At 43.8% G+C, this 18,007-nt stretch overlaps 1 protein-coding gene across 2 annotated transcripts in view; it reads left to right on the top strand.

Annotated features, from left to right (window-relative positions):
* Positions 1 to 18,007, top strand: part of Atg4b (autophagy related 4B cysteine peptidase) — a 40,971-nt gene that overhangs the window by 17,507 nt on the left and 5,457 nt on the right. For both annotated transcript variants that reach the window (XM_057762589.1, XM_057762591.1), the window contains exons 4-8: positions 2,281 to 2,379; positions 3,519 to 3,620; positions 4,054 to 4,126; positions 7,410 to 7,489; positions 17,175 to 17,368. In XM_057762589.1, coding sequence (XP_057618572.1) covers positions 2,281 to 2,379; positions 3,519 to 3,620; positions 4,054 to 4,126; positions 7,410 to 7,489; positions 17,175 to 17,368 — 548 coding nt within the window. The remainder of the gene's footprint in view (positions 1 to 2,280; positions 2,380 to 3,518; positions 3,621 to 4,053; positions 4,127 to 7,409; positions 7,490 to 17,174; positions 17,369 to 18,007) is intronic.

Here is an 18,007-nt window from a genome sequence, read left to right as displayed (position 1 = left end):
GGCCAGCTTGGTCTACCAAGCAGTTCTAGGACAGCCAGGACTGTTACATGGATAAACCCTGTCTCAAAAAACAGAAAAAAGAAAAAAGGAAAGGTGGGAGTGAATGTTGTTGGTGACCTGGTGGTGACATTTGTTATCTGTAATCCCCCAGAATGTTTATCCCAGACTCTCCCTCCCTAGACCTTCCTCTTCAGTTCAGTCAACAGAACCCATCCTTAGGGGAGAGGTCACATGGACTCTATAGTATCTAGGTCAGAGACCACACCAGATCCCAGGCCTCTAAGCTGTAGGACCCATCTTTATGGTCACGTGTACTCTGCAAAGGAGTTTCTGTGTAGGCACACATTAAGCTTTACTGTGCACCTGGAACTGGAATGATTGTTGCTTAGAAACTTTTTCCCAGATTGTACTGTTTTTAAAAATGCAGGCAATAAACTGCCTGGCATCAGACTCAAGAAGTTTGATCTAGTCTGACCAAGACAGGCTGAACTGAGTTTTCATTCTCACCTCTTTGTAGTTTAGTTATTTCTCTGCCTGCCGTGATGCTTGCAGGGACCCTCACAAAAGAAAGAATCATATTTGGGGCCCATGGTTCCAGGTGGTTAGAATCTATGCCCATTGTGGCAGGGAGCATAATAGCAGACAGACCGGCAGGTGTGGCACTGGAACAGAGGCTGAGGGCTCATATCTTAGTCCATGTAGGAGGCAGAAAGCGCTAACTGGGAATGGCATGGACTTTTGAAATCTCAGAGCATGCCCACAGTGATAAGCCTCTTCCAGCAAGGCCACGCCTCCTAATCCTTCCCAAGACTCAAGTGTTCAAACATGAGCCTGTGGGGGCCATTCTCACTCCAAGTACCATACCAGGTAATTGCAGATTATGTCAAGTTGACAATTAAAACTGACAATTAAAGCAGCTCATCATGGTCCTAAGAACCAAGTGTGGCCTGCATATTCCTTGTGTCTTGTAGGGATGATTTGGGGTGAGAGTGGTGACAGGTGTAGAAACAGGGAAACCCCATCCACAGACCCCTGATTTCCTTGTCACAGTTCTCATCACATCTGTGCCTCTTCCTCAACATAGCTGCACAGCGACATTCCCCTGAATACCTGCTGAGAGTGTTCTCCCCATTCCTGTCATGTTAAAGGTGATTCCACAGCTCCTGTCAGTCTTCCAAGCCCCAGTGAATGGACATCAGTGGAGGGACTCAAAACAGACTTGACAGAAAGATGTAGAATTGTCATTACCATTGTTATGACTGCCATAATTCTGACTGTAAGCAATACTGGGCATCGTGTAGCTTTTGCATTTCTGCCTTTCTGGTAGTAGGAAATGATTCTCCTACTTTAACTCTGTCTCCAGGGTAGTCATAGGGTAGTGTTCATACCACTGCATGACTGTTCACATTTTGCCCTTCTTGAGGGGATTGTCAGGACATTCTGCTATTGTGGAATATTTAACTAATTAAAGATGTGTTGCATTTGTTTTTTGTTTGTTTTATTTTATATACATGGGTGTCTTACCTGCAGGTTTGTCTGTATATGAGGGCATTGGATCCCCTGGACCAGGAGTTACAGACAGTGTGAGAGCTGCCGTGTGGGTGCTGGGAATGGAACCCAGCTTCTCTGGAAGGGCAGCCAGTGCTTTTAACCCTTGAACCATCTTTCCAGTCCCTATGCTGCATTTGTTTAACAATGTAAAGATATGTTGCTTTGCCTGCCTAAGGTATTTGACTGGTTTAATAAAAAGCTGAAAGGCAATAGCTAGGCAGTAGTGGGATAGATGGGGCTGGCAGGCAGAGAGAGTAGGTAGGAGGAGAGAACAAGAGAGAGATAAGAACCAAGGAGAAAGAAGAGATGCCCAGGGCCAGCCAAGCAGGTGTCTGCCAGGTAGCCAGTCACAGAGTAGGACATATAGAATGAAAGAAAGGTAAAAAGCCCAAAGGCAAAACATAGATGAAGAGAAACAGGTTAAAATAAGTTATAAGAGCTAGTGGGGCAAGCCTAAGCTAATGCCAAGCACTCATAACTAATAATAAGTCTCTGTGTCATGATTTGGGAGCTGGTTGGTGGCCAAAAGAAAGCCTACTACATTCTACTCCGCAGCAGATACAGATCTTGCATTTCTGTTTCCTCAGAGCTGCACTTTGAGATATACAGATGTGCGAGGGGGTCGGCGCGCCTGTGGTATGGAGCTGCCCAAATGCCTCCTGTTGCTGGGTTCCTGGCCTCTCTTGGGCCCTCTGATTGTGAATGCATCTTGTTCTGTCTTCCACACAGGGGGAACTGGCCCTACCTCAGATACAGGCTGGGGCTGCATGCTTCGGTGTGGACAGATGATCTTTGCCCAGGCCCTGGTATGCCGGCACTTAGGTCGAGGTGAGTCACAGTGCTTAAATGGGGTCTGTTTAGTAAGGGGTGTTTAAAGCACATCATAAAAGCTAGGCATGGTAGCACACACCTTTAATCCCAGCCCTGTGGAGACAGAAGCTTGTGGATTTCTATGAGTTGGAGGTCAACCTGGTCTACATAGTGCTGCAGGCCAGCCAAGGCTACAAAGCTACCTGTCTCACAAAACAAAAAAACAAAAAAGTGTGTGATACTTTATGGTGCTTGTCCAGTTCCAACAAATTGTGCATGTGTGGGTGTATGTTTCTTCCCAGTGGAAATCAATGGGCCATACTCAATTTTCATGTCATGGAAAGACCATTCAAGAGTTCTTTTGCTCTCTGTAGGAAGCTTGCAGTTCTGAACACATTTTTAGCTCTCTTTTTACTTAATATTTCAATTCAGGAGCTCCCAGAGTTGCCCAGGCAGGCCTTGGACTTGCAGTTCTCTTATGTCTTAGTTGCTGTGATAGAACACCATGAACAAAAGCAGCTTGGGAAGGAAAGGATTTATTTCCTCTCAGAACTGTCGGTCACACTCTGTGTCTTAGGGGAAGTAAGAGTAGGGATTCAAGGCATGAACATAGAGGTGGGACTGAAGCAGAAACCATGGAGGAATGCTGCTTTCTGGCTTGCTCAATCTGCTTTCTTAGACAATACAGGCCCACTTGTCTAAGATTGGTACCAGTGAGCCCTACCACAACAATCATTAATCAAGACAATGCTCAAAAGATTTGCCTATAGACCTCTTTGTCCAGGCATTTTCTCAATTGAGATTCCCTTTCCAAATGTCTCTAGCTTGTGTCAGGTTGACATAAAACTAACCAGTGCCTCTTGCTTTAGCTTCCCAAGTAGCTGGGATTATAGGCCTGAATCACCAGGCCTAATAATTTATATTGATATAAATGATTATTCTTTTAGAAATTATCTTTAAACTGCTGAAACAGCTTTCTGCTTCCAGCCTCTGTTTGGATGAGATAGTGTGTGCATATTTGAAATCCTGGAGAGCTTGACTTTTAACTTTAAAAAGGTTCAAAAATATAGTTTTGTACATCTGAACATTGAGCACTTTATAAAAGGAAGATTTGTTACTTGTGTGATCAAACTGACATCCTGTTTTGTTTCCAATAGATTGGAGATGGATTCAACGGAAGAGACAGCCTGACAGTTACTTCAACGTACTAAATGCTTTCCTCGACAGGAAGGACAGCTACTACTCCATCCATCAGATAGGTGGGGATTCAATGTGACCTAGGCATGGCTCTTTGCAGAAGGCAGACTCCTTGGGACTCCCTCGGGAATTTTCCAAGTCTTACAGAGTTGGAGAATGAGGCTTCTTGGTTATTCTCTAGCCTCTGAGCCCTGTGAGCTGCTGTTGGTGTTCCAGCACTTGCTCAGACTCAAGCCTGCTCGGCCCCTGCTGCTATACAGCCTTCAGGGACTGATTCCATGCAGTCTTTGGGAATTAGGCTCCTCCTGAAGGTTTGCTTTTCTTAGTAGAGAAGGTGTCCTGTCTAGACCTTTCTATGAAGTGTTTACTGATAAAAGTGAGGCGTGGTGTATGTGTGTGTGTGGTGTAGACCTTTTTACGAAGCGTTTACTGATGTACCAAAAGTAAAGCGCACTAGAATGGTTGTATTTGCTAACATGGGTCTGTTTCCTGCAGCGCAAATGGGAGTTGGCGAAGGCAAGTCTATAGGCCAGTGGTACGGGCCGAACACTGTTGCCCAGGTCCTCAAGTACGTAATGAGCCCAGCCCTTCTGCTTCTTGGGGTCAGCATGAGTTCTCCTTGGCATTTACCCACTCCTTGAGTACTTATTGCCACAGGAAATAAGGTATTCTGATTCTTTGCTTATAGACCCAGAGGGGTCCTCTGGGTGACTATGCCTATTGTTCTGTAAATGGGATTCGTGTTTAGGTCAGAGCCCTGGCATGGCCCTGTCCTCTGTACAGATCCATCTGTAATGAGGGCATCTCAGATCTGGAACCATGGGAGTTCTGGTACTCTGTCTGCCGGTGCTGTAACCCTCTACCTCTGGATTTGTCAGAGATCAGAAGCCTCTACATGCTGCTCAGAGTCTGTTGGTGTTGTTTCCTGACTGTCCCTTCCTGTCTTCTCTGTGGCCCTAGAGTCTGGAGCTCAGTCAGCCTTACTTGTCCTGAGGGGCACTTGCTCTGGAATTTCCTCTGAAATGGCTCTTTCTGCTGTTTTCAGGGATATGCCACTTGTTAGTGTATGACCCCTCAGTGATTTTGTTTTGAAGATTATTTTTTTCTGAAGTGAGGAACTTTATTGAGATGAAGAAAAGGGGGAGGAAGAGGGAGAGAAAGGTTGAAGATTATTTTTTATGTATGGGTGTGAATGTCTGTACATGTCACACACATGCAAGGCTTACAGGGAAGGCTGGAAGAGGTTGTTAGATCCCTGGAACTGGAGTTAACAGATGGTTGTTAGCTGCTGTGTGGGTGCTGGGAACTGAACCCTGGATCCTCTGCAAGAGCAGCAGGTGCTCTGAACCACTGAACCTTCTTCTCTGTGTTGCCCACACTCCCCTCCCTACCCTGTTTTTTGAATTGATGACATTTCCCTGCGGCTTAATATTCCAGTGCCTCTGGGAGGCTCCAAACCAATGTCCAGGACTCACTCATATCGGACCCTTTTCCTGTGGGGCTGAAAAAGATCTCTCTAATCTTTCTCTAGCTGGATGTTCCCTTGACAGCCTATCCTGTGACTACAATAGCCATCTCCTACATGCTCCATCTGGACACTTTTTTTTCTATATCTGATGCCCAGCCATTCCAGGCCATGGCTGGCTGTGACTCCTTGACTTGGCTTCTTTGTGACATGCACACCCACCCTGTACCCTTTAGCATCCTTTTCCAAGTCCTGCCTTGCCTTAATGATTTTCTTTTCCTGCAACAGAACACCATGACAAAGGTAACTTATAAAAAAGAAAACAAATAAAACAAAACAAAAAAATGCATTTTTTTGGGGTGGTCACAGTTCCAGAGGGCTAGAGTCCATGATCACCACGGCAGGGAACGTGGCCATGGAGCAGTAGCCAAGAGCTTACATCTGATCCACCATCATGAGACAGAACAAGAACTAACTGGGAATGACACTGGCTTCTGAATTTTCAAAGCCTATCCCCAGTGACCTCCTCCAACAAGGCCAGATAGTCCTTTTCAAATAGTTCTACCTACTGGGGATCAAACATTCAAATATATGAGGGGAGTGGGGGGGCAGTCCCAGTTCTAATTATCACACACCCCTTTAGCTTGTGATGTAATGTACAGAGCCACTATATTACCGCCATCAGTTCTCCATCAGTGCTTTGGTTCTATCTGTGGCCTCACTTTTTCTGCCTTCAGTGGCAAAGAGCAGCCCCTTAGTGTTACTGTTTACATCTTTCTGGAAATGACAGATCAGGCGCTTATCCATGCTTACTGTTTCTGTCCCTGGCCTCCTCTGCTTTTGTTGCTAGTTCACTTTTCCTCACCTGTGGCTACTTCTCTGTCCTACACACAGGGATAGGGTTACATCCCCGAACTCTATTGCATTTCTACCTGGAGGCTCATGAGGCATGTTAACTTCCAAACTTAGAGCACTCTGCCAGCTCTTGTGCTTTTCTCCTGTTGCTTATCAACCTGTTGCTTTTCTCAAAATAGATGCTGTAGGGTTTCTTCAACTGCCTAGGCCAAAATGTGGGTTGATTCTAGACTTCTCTGGCTCTTAGTTGAACTTGCAAACTCGTAATAAGTCTCAGTTTTAACCCTTGTTCATCCCTCCCCCAACCTGGTCCACATCTTGTCTCATTCTCTGTCTCTCATCCTAGACTTTTCGAATACTAACCAAAGTCATCTCCATAAAGGGCAGCAGCCCTCTCTGAGACTCTAGCTGTCCTAGGCATTTTAGCTGATCAACACATTTCCCATCCTGTGCTGCTGAGCTTACTCTGTCCTGACACACCGTTGGATGGCACATCTGTTACTCATACACTCCTCTTTAGGACCTTTGCGTCACTTAGAGCCCCAGCCTAGTAACCCTTCCCGGAGGCCCGTCTAGCCTGCCCTACTTGCTCGCTCCCCCAGCCTACCTTTCCAGACATGTCAGCACAGTGAAGTGCTGCTGTGACTCTGTGTCCTGGGTCTGTCTCCTGGAAGGGCTTGATGAGTAGTGAGGAAGCACTGACTCTGCTGAGCCCTTTCCGCGTTTCCACTTCTGGAGAAGGGGCTCTGTGAGCTGCAGGGGTTCACAACCTGGGGGTTGCAACACCTTTGGGGTCAAATGACCCTTTCATGGGGGTCTCATATCAGATACCCTGCATATCAGTTGATTACATTATGATTTATAACAGAAGCAAAATTATAGTTATGAAGTAGCAATGAAAATAGTTTTTTTGGTTGGGGTTACTAAAACATGAGGAACTGTATTAAAGAGTCTCAGCTTTAGGAAGGTTGAGAACCCCCGCCCTAGTGCATTCCAGGCATTGGCCTCTTGTGTTCCTAAACATATCAGGATCTTGCAGCTTAGGTCCTTAGTAACTGTCCCCATGGACAAAATGTCCCTTCTTGCTTTCTGTCTTCTCATTGATTAATAGGTTTTCTGTGTTGTCCCCGTAGCACCCTATTTACATTCTATTTCTGCATAGCATGGCTGCTGTCTGCTTTTCTTTCAGAGCCATAAGTCGCAGCCGTGCTTCCTCCCAGCTGGTGGTCACAGTTGTGCTGTTCCTTAGATTTCTGGGGCTATCAGTTCAGAATGGGAGGTGCTGGGAGAGAAGCCGCTCAGCAGTGAGCTGGACCTGCCCCTCACCTGCTGGAGAAACCTGCGCTGCTCTGTCACACAGGGCTCCTGTCCAGCTGGCACTTCCCCTAGGAGCAACATCCCGCTTCCTTCCTCTTTGAGTTAGTGAACAAATCCTTGGCTTAAACTTGGAAGCTGCCTCCTGATTGTCACTGCAATGGTGCAATGCTCATGCTGTCAAAGGCTCATGGGAGTATTCTCTTGCTTTCTCTAGGAAGCTTGCTGTATTCGACACGTGGAGTTCCTTGGCTGTTCACATAGCGATGGACAACACTGTGGTGATGGAGGAGATCAGTAAGTGGCTCAGGGTTTGACTGACAAGGCCCAAGAGGGAGCCTTAGCTGGAGAGTTTGAGTCTCAGCAGCACTGGCACTTCTCAGTAGGTGGAAGCCTAGGGGAACATCTGTAAACCCCATTCCCTTACTTTGTTCCCTGGGCTAAGTGAGAGGAAGGTATTCTCTCCAACATCAAGTTAGTTATTTGTGTGTGTGCTACAGATAATGTGTTAGTGGTAAGTATAATGGCATAGGCCACATACAGATGGTTACCATGGAAGAGAATCGTTTGTATGCTTTTCACTGCATTAATGCACCACAGTGAGATACAGGAAGGGCTTTTCTGCTACCCCATATCCAGCAAAGGACTCGTAAGAAGGAAGTACATGGTTCTGGAATGAAGGCCTACCAGCAGCCTGAGGGAAATGCCCAAACCAACTTCTAGGGGACAGTAGTGCATGCTTGTAATCCTAGTATTTGGAAGATGGAGGTAGGAAGATCAGGAGTTCAAGGCCAGCCTGGGCTACATGAGAACCTAAATCAAAAAACAAAAGTAGCTGGGTTTGGTGGTATATACCTTTAATTTTAATACTTTGGAGGTATAGGTGGATCTCCGTAGTTCTAGGCTAGCCTAGGCTACTTAATGAGACACTATCTCAAAAACCAAACAAAAGGTGTATGGCTATAACTCAGTGGTAGATTTCTTAGGCTCGATTCCTAGTACTCCCATACATTCACAGAACAACAACAACAAAAATCCAGCAACAACCAAAACCTTCTGTAATATCATAAGCATTTTTTCCCTAGTGTTAAAAACATGGTGGCAGCTGGGTGGTAGTGGTGCACGCCTTTAATCCCAGCACTGGGGAGCCGAGGCAGGTGGATCCCTGAGTTCAAGGCTAAGATGATACACAGAGCCAGTTCCAGGATAGCCAGGGATACACAGAGAAACCCTATGTTGAAAAACAAAACAAATTACACAGAAAAACCATGTCTCAAAAAACAAAACAAAAAAAGAAAAGAAACAAGATAGTAGTAGTAGTAATAATAATAAATAGAAAAAAGAAAAAAAACAGTATCTTTTAAAGGTGTATTAAAGACTGTTGATATGGCAGAAATCTTTGGGACTGTTCTTACAGACTTATTGTGTGTTTCTGTGCCTGTGTATGTGCCCACAAGTCTTTAGAGGCCCAAATAGAGCATTGGATCTGGCGAGTTACCATGGTTGTGAGTGGCCAGCCACGGGTGCTAGGGAATGAACTCAGGTCTCTGCAAGAGCAGCAAGTGCTCTTCTTAACAGCTGAATCATGTCTACAACCCCCATAGTAACTTAGTAACTTTTTTTTGAGACAATATATATATGTATATGTATATACATATATACATATATATATATACATATATATGTATATACATATAATTTATTTTTATTTATTTATTTATTTATTTATTTATTTATTTATTTATTTATTTTTCTGTGTGACAGTCCTAGCTCTCTTAGAACTTGCTCTGTAGACCAGGCTGGCCTCAAACTCACAGAGATCTGACTGCCTCTGCCTCCCAAGTGCTGGGATTAAAGACATGCGCCACCACTGCCCAGCATTCATAGTAAATTTTAAGTAAAAAAAAAAAAAAAACAAGTTTGTGTGTGTATGTGCAAATGCATGTTTGTATAATGTGCATTTGCCATGTGAAGGTCGGAGGACAGCTTTTGGGAGGTGATTCTCTTTCTGCCATGACCTTTGGTACTTTTATCCCATTCTTCCACCCCTCCCATAACCTGGGTACATATGGCACTGTGGGAGCCATGATGATGCAGTCTCTCCTGTGGTGTCAGCACTGTCTGGAATATCAATGCTGGACCAATAAGCTCATGAACTGAGGCCTCGTCATGTGAATGGGATCAGATCCCAGGGAGCAGCCTGAGGCTGCTTAGCTGTGACCAGGACCTGTTCAGAAGGATGTGCTCATTACAGAACAAGGACAAAACATCTGACTCTGAATTTCGGAAAAATTCCATGAGGACTTGATGAAGGGCTGCAGCTGCGGGTAAAGCGCGTGCTGTAGTGTGGTAGGGTAGACAAGACGGTTCTCGGGGTTGTGACAGTTGCTTTTGAGGGCATCCATGGAGACAGGAAGCATGCTGGTGAGATGGCACATCACCAGATCTGATGACCTAAGTTTGGTTTCTGTGACTCAGTCATGGTAGAAAGAGAACCAGCTCTTCAATTTGGCCTCTGATCTCCACACATGTGCTGTTGCTCACATGGTCACATGCAGACATAAATACAAACGTGTTTAAAAGAAGTAAGCTGCCTTTTTAGCCTACTACTAAAGGTTGCGCACAATAGCCCAGTTCGTAGAAATGGTAGCAGAGCAAAGCTAGGGGCACAGTGTAGTAGCAGCATGGTTTCTTTCCTTCCAACTTCTTGAACTGCTTGTGAATGGGACAGTTAGGGAAGAACTGATGTCATTCACAAAGGCTGCCAAAGCTTCCTTCTTGCTGAGAGCTGGCCTGTATAGCAGTCCCACAGATGTTAGAAGTATGCCAGCAGAGGGAAACCTTGTTTGCTTTTTGAGATGGCCTTAACTCTATAGCTCAGGTTGTCCTTCTGCCTCTCCCTAGTTCTGGGATTACAGATGTGAGGCACCATGCCCAGCAATGCTGATGGATTTAGACCTTCATAACTATACCAGAAGTAGCAAGTCCCCAGATAGCAGGAGAAAGTGTAGATTAGAAAAAAACATGTCAGGCCAGGCGGTGGTGGCATGTTTCTATTTAATCCCAGGGAAACAGGCAGGCAGATCTCTGAGCTCAAGCCCAGCCTTATCTACAGAGCTAATCCAAGACAGCCAGGGCTGTTGCACACAGAAACCCTGCCTTGAAAAAACAAAAAAAGGAGGGGTAGGGGGAGCAAAGAATAAAGAAAAGGCATGTCAACACCGAGTGAGGAAAATTGAGCACCACTGCAAGAACAGCTGACAGAAGGGGAGGGAGAAGAACCAAGAAGGCTGAAATTGAGCTTCCTAGTGGCAGTTGAAAAAACAAATGACTTGAAGTCAAATGTTTGCAGTGAACATTTCCGAAGGAATAAGAGGAAGATCTTCTCACTTAGAGCTGTCTGTTTTGTTTTCTAAGAATCATTGTTACTCACTTGTTCTCTCTCTCTCTCTCTCTCTCTCTCTCTCTCTCTCTCTCTCTCTCTCTCTCTCTCAGGGTGGGGTGAGGGTACCTGTGAAGAGCTAGAAAAAGGAGTTGTGGGCCACCCAGTTTGGGTGCTGCTAACCAAACTGTAAGAATCCCAAACACTCCTAACAACTGAACTGTTTCTTCAGTGCTTAAACTTGAGCTCTTAAAGAATTGTTTGTTTGTTTATTTATTTATTTTTGTTTTAAAGGTTTGCACACACCTTTAATCCCAGCACTAGAGGCAGAGGCAGGCAGATCTCTGAGGCCAGCCTGGTCTATAGAGCTAGATCTATGACAGCCCAGTCTACACAGAGAAACCCAATCTTGAAAAAACATTAATAGGTAAATAAATTCTAAAAGTGGCTCTGGTAAACAATAATGTACTTAGAGGTTAGAAAACTTAGACAGTGGGCCTGAGAGTGGTGTGGTGGGTAGTCTACTGCCAAGCCTAACAACGTAAGTGTAGTCCTTGGGGCCTGACTCCCACCCTTCTCTGCTGATACTATGCATGTGCTTTGGCATGTGTGTGAGCACACACATTTACGTGCACACACATACAATAAGGAATTTATAATAATTTAAAAGCTGGCCATGATGCTTTGTGCCTTTAGTCCCAGCACTTAGGCTATGGACAGGGAGATCACTGTGAGTCCAAGGCCAATCTAGAGTCTAGGCCAGCCAGGGCTACATAGTGAGACCCTGTATTAAAATAACAATAATGACAACAACAATAATAATAATGAGGGGGCTCTGAGACGGCTTGGTGGTGATGAGCACTTGTTGCTCTTGCAGAAGTGTTGTTGTTTGTTCCCAGCTGCCCAGAACTGAAATAATCACACAGAAACTATATTATTTGCAATACTGTTTGGCCAGTAGCTTAAGCATATTGCTAGCTAGCTCTTACATCTAGAATTAACCCATTTCCATTATTTTAATATTTTATCACAAGGTTCGTGGCCTACCAACAAGACTCCATTACTTTTCCTGACTCTGCCTCCTTTCTCCCAGCATTCAGTTTAGTTTTCCCCATTTACCTCTGCTCTGCCCTGCTATAAGCCCAAAGCTGTTTCTTTATTAATCAGTGGTAATCATAGCATACAGAGGGGAATTCCACATCACTCCCCCCCCTTTTTTTTTGTCTAAATGAAAAGGAAGGTTTTAGTTTTAACATAGTAATATTTCATATACAAAACAAGTATTAAGCAAGAATGCAGTTACAATATTTATATCTACTTTATCTTTTATTATAACTAAGGAAAACTATAACTATCCTTCAACTCCATCAAAGATTCCAGAAGGATATAATATTACCTAAATTAACAGGAAGCGCATTATAAGCAACTTCCAAAACTCTAGAAATGACAGAGACATCTTGCTGCCTGGACAGTCACCCAAAGTTCTATATCATTGGAGCACCCATATTCAGCCTACAGGCCCATAGTATCCAGCAGACTTTTTCACAAAGCAGGAAATTTCAAAGACAGTTCTGTCTATATTGGCAATTTTTCAGTCACTTTTTTCTAAACAGAAACCCCAGAGGACTGCCTCACCTTTAGGCAATTTCAGTAGTCACTTTTCTGGTGGTCATGCACGTCTAGTTTATACAGCATAACATCAAGCAGTCCAGGCAAAAACAATTTCTTGCCCAAATGGCTAACCAATGCTATAAGTTAATCTTTGAAAGATTTGAAGAATACCTATCTAACTGAAATGTATCTCTATATATCTAGAAAACTAACATGACTACAGGCTTGACTATTATTGATGATTATTAACCTATATGTCTTAATTATACTTTTCATTTCTAAATGAGCTGCACAAACACAATAACTTCATAGCAGAAGTATACATATAATAAAATTGACCTTAAATTTGTATCAATAAACCAAGGTCCATATCAATGCAAAGTATTCATCTCTGTAGCATATCCCCCTTTAAATGTAAACGAACATTTATAAGAACATTGGACCTAGTTCTCACCAAACTGCTTCCTGCTTTTTGTTGGGTGAAGTATTTTTGGGGGGTGGTGTTCATGGCAACCTTTCAGGTGGTCTTGGTCCATAAAACCATATTAGTCTGGAAGGATTCCACAGGTTCTCATCCTCTGTTGAAACAAAAGAACCTCTTTTCCAAAGCAACATATCCTTAGACTCAAACTTTGAAGTCAGGATACGTTTAGAGTATATAATGCTGGTTTAGTTTAACAGTCTGTACAATGAAATGTCTCTCATACTTAGCTCATTCACAGTTAAAAAAAGAATTCAAAGAAAGCACAATAGTATACATAATCCAGACTGTATTTTCCATCTTTATCTAGCTTATTTTTCTTACTCTATTACTTTTCTACAAGTTTACACTGTCTCTTTAAAGACTTTGTTTTATTTTTAGAACAATTTGCTTCTCTTTATAACTCTCTATGCTCTTTTCCATCTCTCTCGCAAGCCTATGTACATTTATCTAGCACTGTGACCCATTTAGAGGTCTTTTTCATCTGAATTTGTTTTTATTGTACATCTGTAATCCTTTTTTGACCAGGACCACTTCTTAAAATGTTAAACAGCTTGGCTAGTATTAAGGCTGCTTTATCTTTTGGCTCTGCCCAGTCCAACATGGCAGAAGTCTGTTTACTACCTCTGAGACTGCTGGGTGGGAGTTGTCCTCACCACCTCAACTCTGGTAATCAGCTACCACCAAGTAACTTGCAGCACGCTGCTCACAAACCACATTCAAGTACTCAGCCTCCTGAAAGAGTCAGAATCTGTGGTGGCAGCATGGCCCAGGAAGCCACCGTGTTTTTTGAAAATGCACATTTTTTCTGCTAACACTGAATCAGACAGATCTCTCTTTAAGAAACTGCAGCATGTTACCAGCAAGCAGAGCCTATCCAAGAAAAAAAAAAAAAGGGCAGCTACATTTTGTTTTTTAGTGTTTAGAATTCCTTTCCAAGCCCTCTCAGGCTTTATGTGGATTTAGCTAGTACATGTTAGAGCACCAATTTGTAGTAGGGGCCCGCTTGTTCATTTCTGGCCACCCAGACTTGAAATAGCCACATAGAAACTATATTAACTAAATCACTGCTTGGCCTTTTAACTCTAGCTTATTGGCTAGCTCTTACATCTTTTGTTTTGTTTTGTTTTGTTTTGTTTTGTTTTTCACGACAGAGTTTCTCTGTAGCTTTGGAGCCTGTTCTGGAACTAGCTCTTGTAGACCAGGCTGGTCTCAAACTCACAGAGATCCTCCTGCCTCTGCCTCCCGAATGCAGGATTAAAGGTGTGTGCCACCGCTGCCCAGCTCTTATTTTTATTATTATTTTGGTTTTAATCTTACATCTTAATTGAACCCATTTCTATTAATCTGTATATCGTCACATGGCTGTGGCTTACTGACAAGGTTCTGTCCAGCGTCTGCCTCTGGCGGGGCTTCTTCTTACTCCGCCTTTTTTCTCCTAGCATTGTTTATTTTCTGCTGCCTACCTCTAGTCTGCCTTATCAGGCCCAAGACAGTTTCTTTATTAACCAGTGGTAATCACAGCATACAGAGGGTAATCCCATATCACAGAAGACCTAGGTTCATTTCCCAGTACACTTTTTGTGGTTTACATCTGTAACTTCATTTCCCCCAACACTCTTCTGATCTCCATGAGTACAAGCAGGAATGTAGTGTACATATACACAAACAAAACACAGAAAATAAAATGAATAAATTTTTTTTTTTTTTTTTTTTTTGGTTTTTCGAGACAGGGTTTCTCTGTGGTTTTGGAGCCTGTCCTGGAACTAGCTCTTGTAGACCAGGCTGGCCTCGAACTCACAGAGATCCGCCTGCCTCTGCCTCCCAAGTGCTGGGATTAAAGGCGTGCACCACCATCGCCCGGCTTGAATAAAATTTTTAAAAAGATATTTTAAACAAGTTAAATAACTAAAAAACAAATTGCTAAATAATTTCTGCCCTATTTCCTAGAAAGTCCAATCTTGCAGAACCATGAATCACTACCACTTTTACTCTCTTTAAAGTTTGTTTGAAAGCCGGGCGGTGGTGGCGCACGCCTTTAATCCCAGCACTTGGGAGGCAGAGGCAGGTGAATCTCTGTGAGTTCGAGACCAGCCTGGTCTACAAGAGCTAGTTCCAGGACAGGCTCCAAAACCACAGAGAAACCCTGTCTTGAAAAACCAAAAAAAAAAAAAAAAAAAGTAAAGTTTGTTTGAGTGTGTGTGTGTGTGTGTGTGACAGAGTGTGTGGACTTATATAAACCATGTGTGTGGAGATAATCTCTTGGAATTGGTGTTTTGTGAGCTTCCTTGTGGATGCTGGGAAACCAAATCTGGGTTCTCTACAGAACGTGTAAATGCTCTTGACCAACCGTTGCATCATTTCTCGGGCATCCCTACGTGTTTTGATCTCTCATAGCGCTGACGTTTTATAGAATCTGGTTCAGTTAGTGACCCACAAATTGGACTTGTTAGTTTCATCAAGGTTGGTTGAGTTAAATATTTTAACAAAGGCAAACAAACACTGACAGTGACCACCACCAGGTAGCACTCAGTGGCCTCTCAGGCCCATAGTGTCTGTGTTGTGATGCCGCACTGGGTTGCCTGAGAGGGTGATTTTTTTTTTTTTTTAAGATTTATTTATCACGTATACAGTATTTTGCCTGCATGTATGATTGCACACCAGAAGAGGGCATCAGATCCTATCATAGGTAGTTGTGAGCCACTATGTGGTTGCTGGGAATTGAACTCAGGACCTCTGGGAGAGCAGCCATGCTCTTAACCCCTGAGCCATCTCTCCAGCCCGAGAGTGGTGTGTTTGTCTCAATGATAACCATTCCTTGAAATTAATGAAGATGATTCTAATATATGTTGATGTTCTTTGAAGCATTTTTTGAATAGTTGATTTTTCTACATTGTCCCTCTTTACCTGTTGGACAGGCATTCTTGATAAGTATTTCATTCTCTCTTCAATTTTTAAATTTGAGAGACTGTCAGCATCTGGGAGTTCATGGGTTCTTTTTACCTAGTGTGCTGCCTAGGACCATCATTTTTGATCCCATGTTTCCTTACATTTGACCTGTAGCACCCCTTCAGGCTGACTGTCTTGACTGGGCTTCCCATCATGTCTTCTTACTGGGCACACCTTTTTTTCTAGCATAAGGGAAATGCTCTCAGCTCCTCCTGTGTGGTCCCTTCCCACAATGGGACTGCAAAACATTGTGGGGTGTGTTCCTAACACTTGAGTTTTCTGACCACCAGACCCTAATTAATGTTTATTGAAGGCTAGTCTGGTGCACAGACAAGAGACACAGTAACGGATGGAGAGGAGCTGTTTCTTGATGCTCTTTTTGCTGGTGAGGGGTCTGAGTGGTTTGGGTTTGCCCATGGCTGCCGCTTTAAATTTTGCTTGAAAGTGCGTGTGGGACCAGTGAGGTAGCTTGGTGGGTAAAGGCACTTGCCACACCAGCCTGGCAAACTGGGCTTCATCCCTGGAGACGACGTAAAGATGCAAGGACGGAACCAGCTCCACAGTGTTGTCCTCTGACTGCTACCTGCACGGTGGGACACATTTCTCTAACACATTGTACACACATTACGTTGGTCTTGAACTCTCAGAGATCCCCCTGCCTCTGCTAAGTGCTAGGATTAAAACTATGCACCACCATACTTGGCCTAATAGTAATTAGAAATTTTTAAACAAATAAAGTATATGCTGGGGAGATGGCTTAACAGTTAAGAGCACTAGGCTACTCTTTCAGAGGACCCACATGGTGATTCATGAGCATCTCTCACTCCACTTCCAGGAGATCTCTTCTGTCCTTAAGGACACTGTTTGTATATCGTGCACAGATATACATTCATTTAAAGCAACCATATACGTATTTAAAAGAAAGTCTATGTGTAGAAAATGTTTCTCTTTTTTCTTTCTTTTTAATGTATGTAAATATTTTGCTTGTCTGTGTGTAAAGTACATGCATTTCTGGTATCTGGGTAGGTCAAAAGAAGGCATTAAAGTCCCTGTAACTGGAGTTAAGGGTGGTTGTGAGCCTGTGGGTGCTGAGAATTGAACATGGGTCTTTTGGAAAAACAACAGGTACTCTTAACCATTGAGCCATGTCTCCAGCACCAAGAACATATTTCTTTGAGTGGGGACATTGTTCTCCATGTTACTTACATTTAAAGCACTTGGTGTGTGTGTGTGTGTGTGTGTGTGTGTGTGTCTGTCTGTCTGTCTGTCTGTCTGTCTGTCTTAAATTATTTTATGTATATGGGTATTTTGCTTTCATGTGTGTCTGTGTACCACTTGAGTGCCTTGTGCCTGCAGAGGCCATAAGGGGGTGTCGTATCACCTGGAACTGGAATTACAGACAATTGTGAGTTGCCGTGTGCATGCTGGGAATCAAACCTGTGTCCTCTGAAAACATCGTCATGTTAACCACTGAATCAACTCTTCAGCCCCTAAGCACTTAGTTTTCAAAACACATTTTCTTTCTGCTTAGCTCATGGAAAACATGTCTTCCCCTTCAGGAAGGTTGTGCAGGGCCAGCCTTTCCTGTGCGGGAGCTGCTGCACCTCCTGCAGATTCGGAGCGGCACTGTAATGGGTTCCCTGCTGGAGCTGAAGTCACCAACAGGCCAGTGGCCTGGAGACCCCTAGTCCTCCTTATCCCTCTCCGCCTGGGACTTACTGACATCAATGAGGCCTATGTGGAGACGCTGAAGGTGAGTCTTAAGAGCAGCTTTTAACCTGAGCACCTGCTTCCAACTTTTCATCTATCTCAGAGTGTAGTCAGCTAGCTGTAGCTTAGGAGAGAGGGAGAAAAGGCCTTAATCTTATAGGTGATGTTGAAAACTTAAATGGCTGGAGTTTATAAAGGGTTCAAGCCCAGTCAACCTGGTGCTGAGCCTGGCATCGGGGTCTTCTGTCTCTCCCAGGTCTCTCCCGTGCCCTCCTGGGTATCTCTTGAGCCTCTACTTCTGACTGGATCAGTGGTTCTCAACCCATGGATCATGACCCTTTTGTGGGGGTTGAGCAGTCCTTTTGCGGAAGTCCCATATCAGGTATCCTACAAAGCAGATAATTACATTATGACACGTAACCATAGCAAAATTACAGTTATGAAGAAGCAACAAAATAATTTTATGGTCGGGGGTCACCACAACATGAGGAACTGTATTAGGAAGGTTGAGAACCGCTGGTCTGGAGGGTGGGTGGGCCGATGAGGATGGGAACTGCAGGCAGATTTACTGAGAATTCTGTATACCTACTTCTTTGGTTTCCCCCACCTCCATGACAAAAACAAGAGGCAAACCCTTTTGAACTCCAGTTCCCTCAGATTTTTAAACTAAGGAGCCACACTT

The sequence above is a fragment of the Chionomys nivalis genome, chromosome 2 (genome assembly GCF_950005125.1).
Source record: "Chionomys nivalis chromosome 2, mChiNiv1.1, whole genome shotgun sequence".
NCBI lineage: Eukaryota > Metazoa > Chordata > Mammalia > Rodentia > Cricetidae > Chionomys > Chionomys nivalis.
This window is presented reverse-complemented; position numbering and strand designations above follow the sequence as displayed.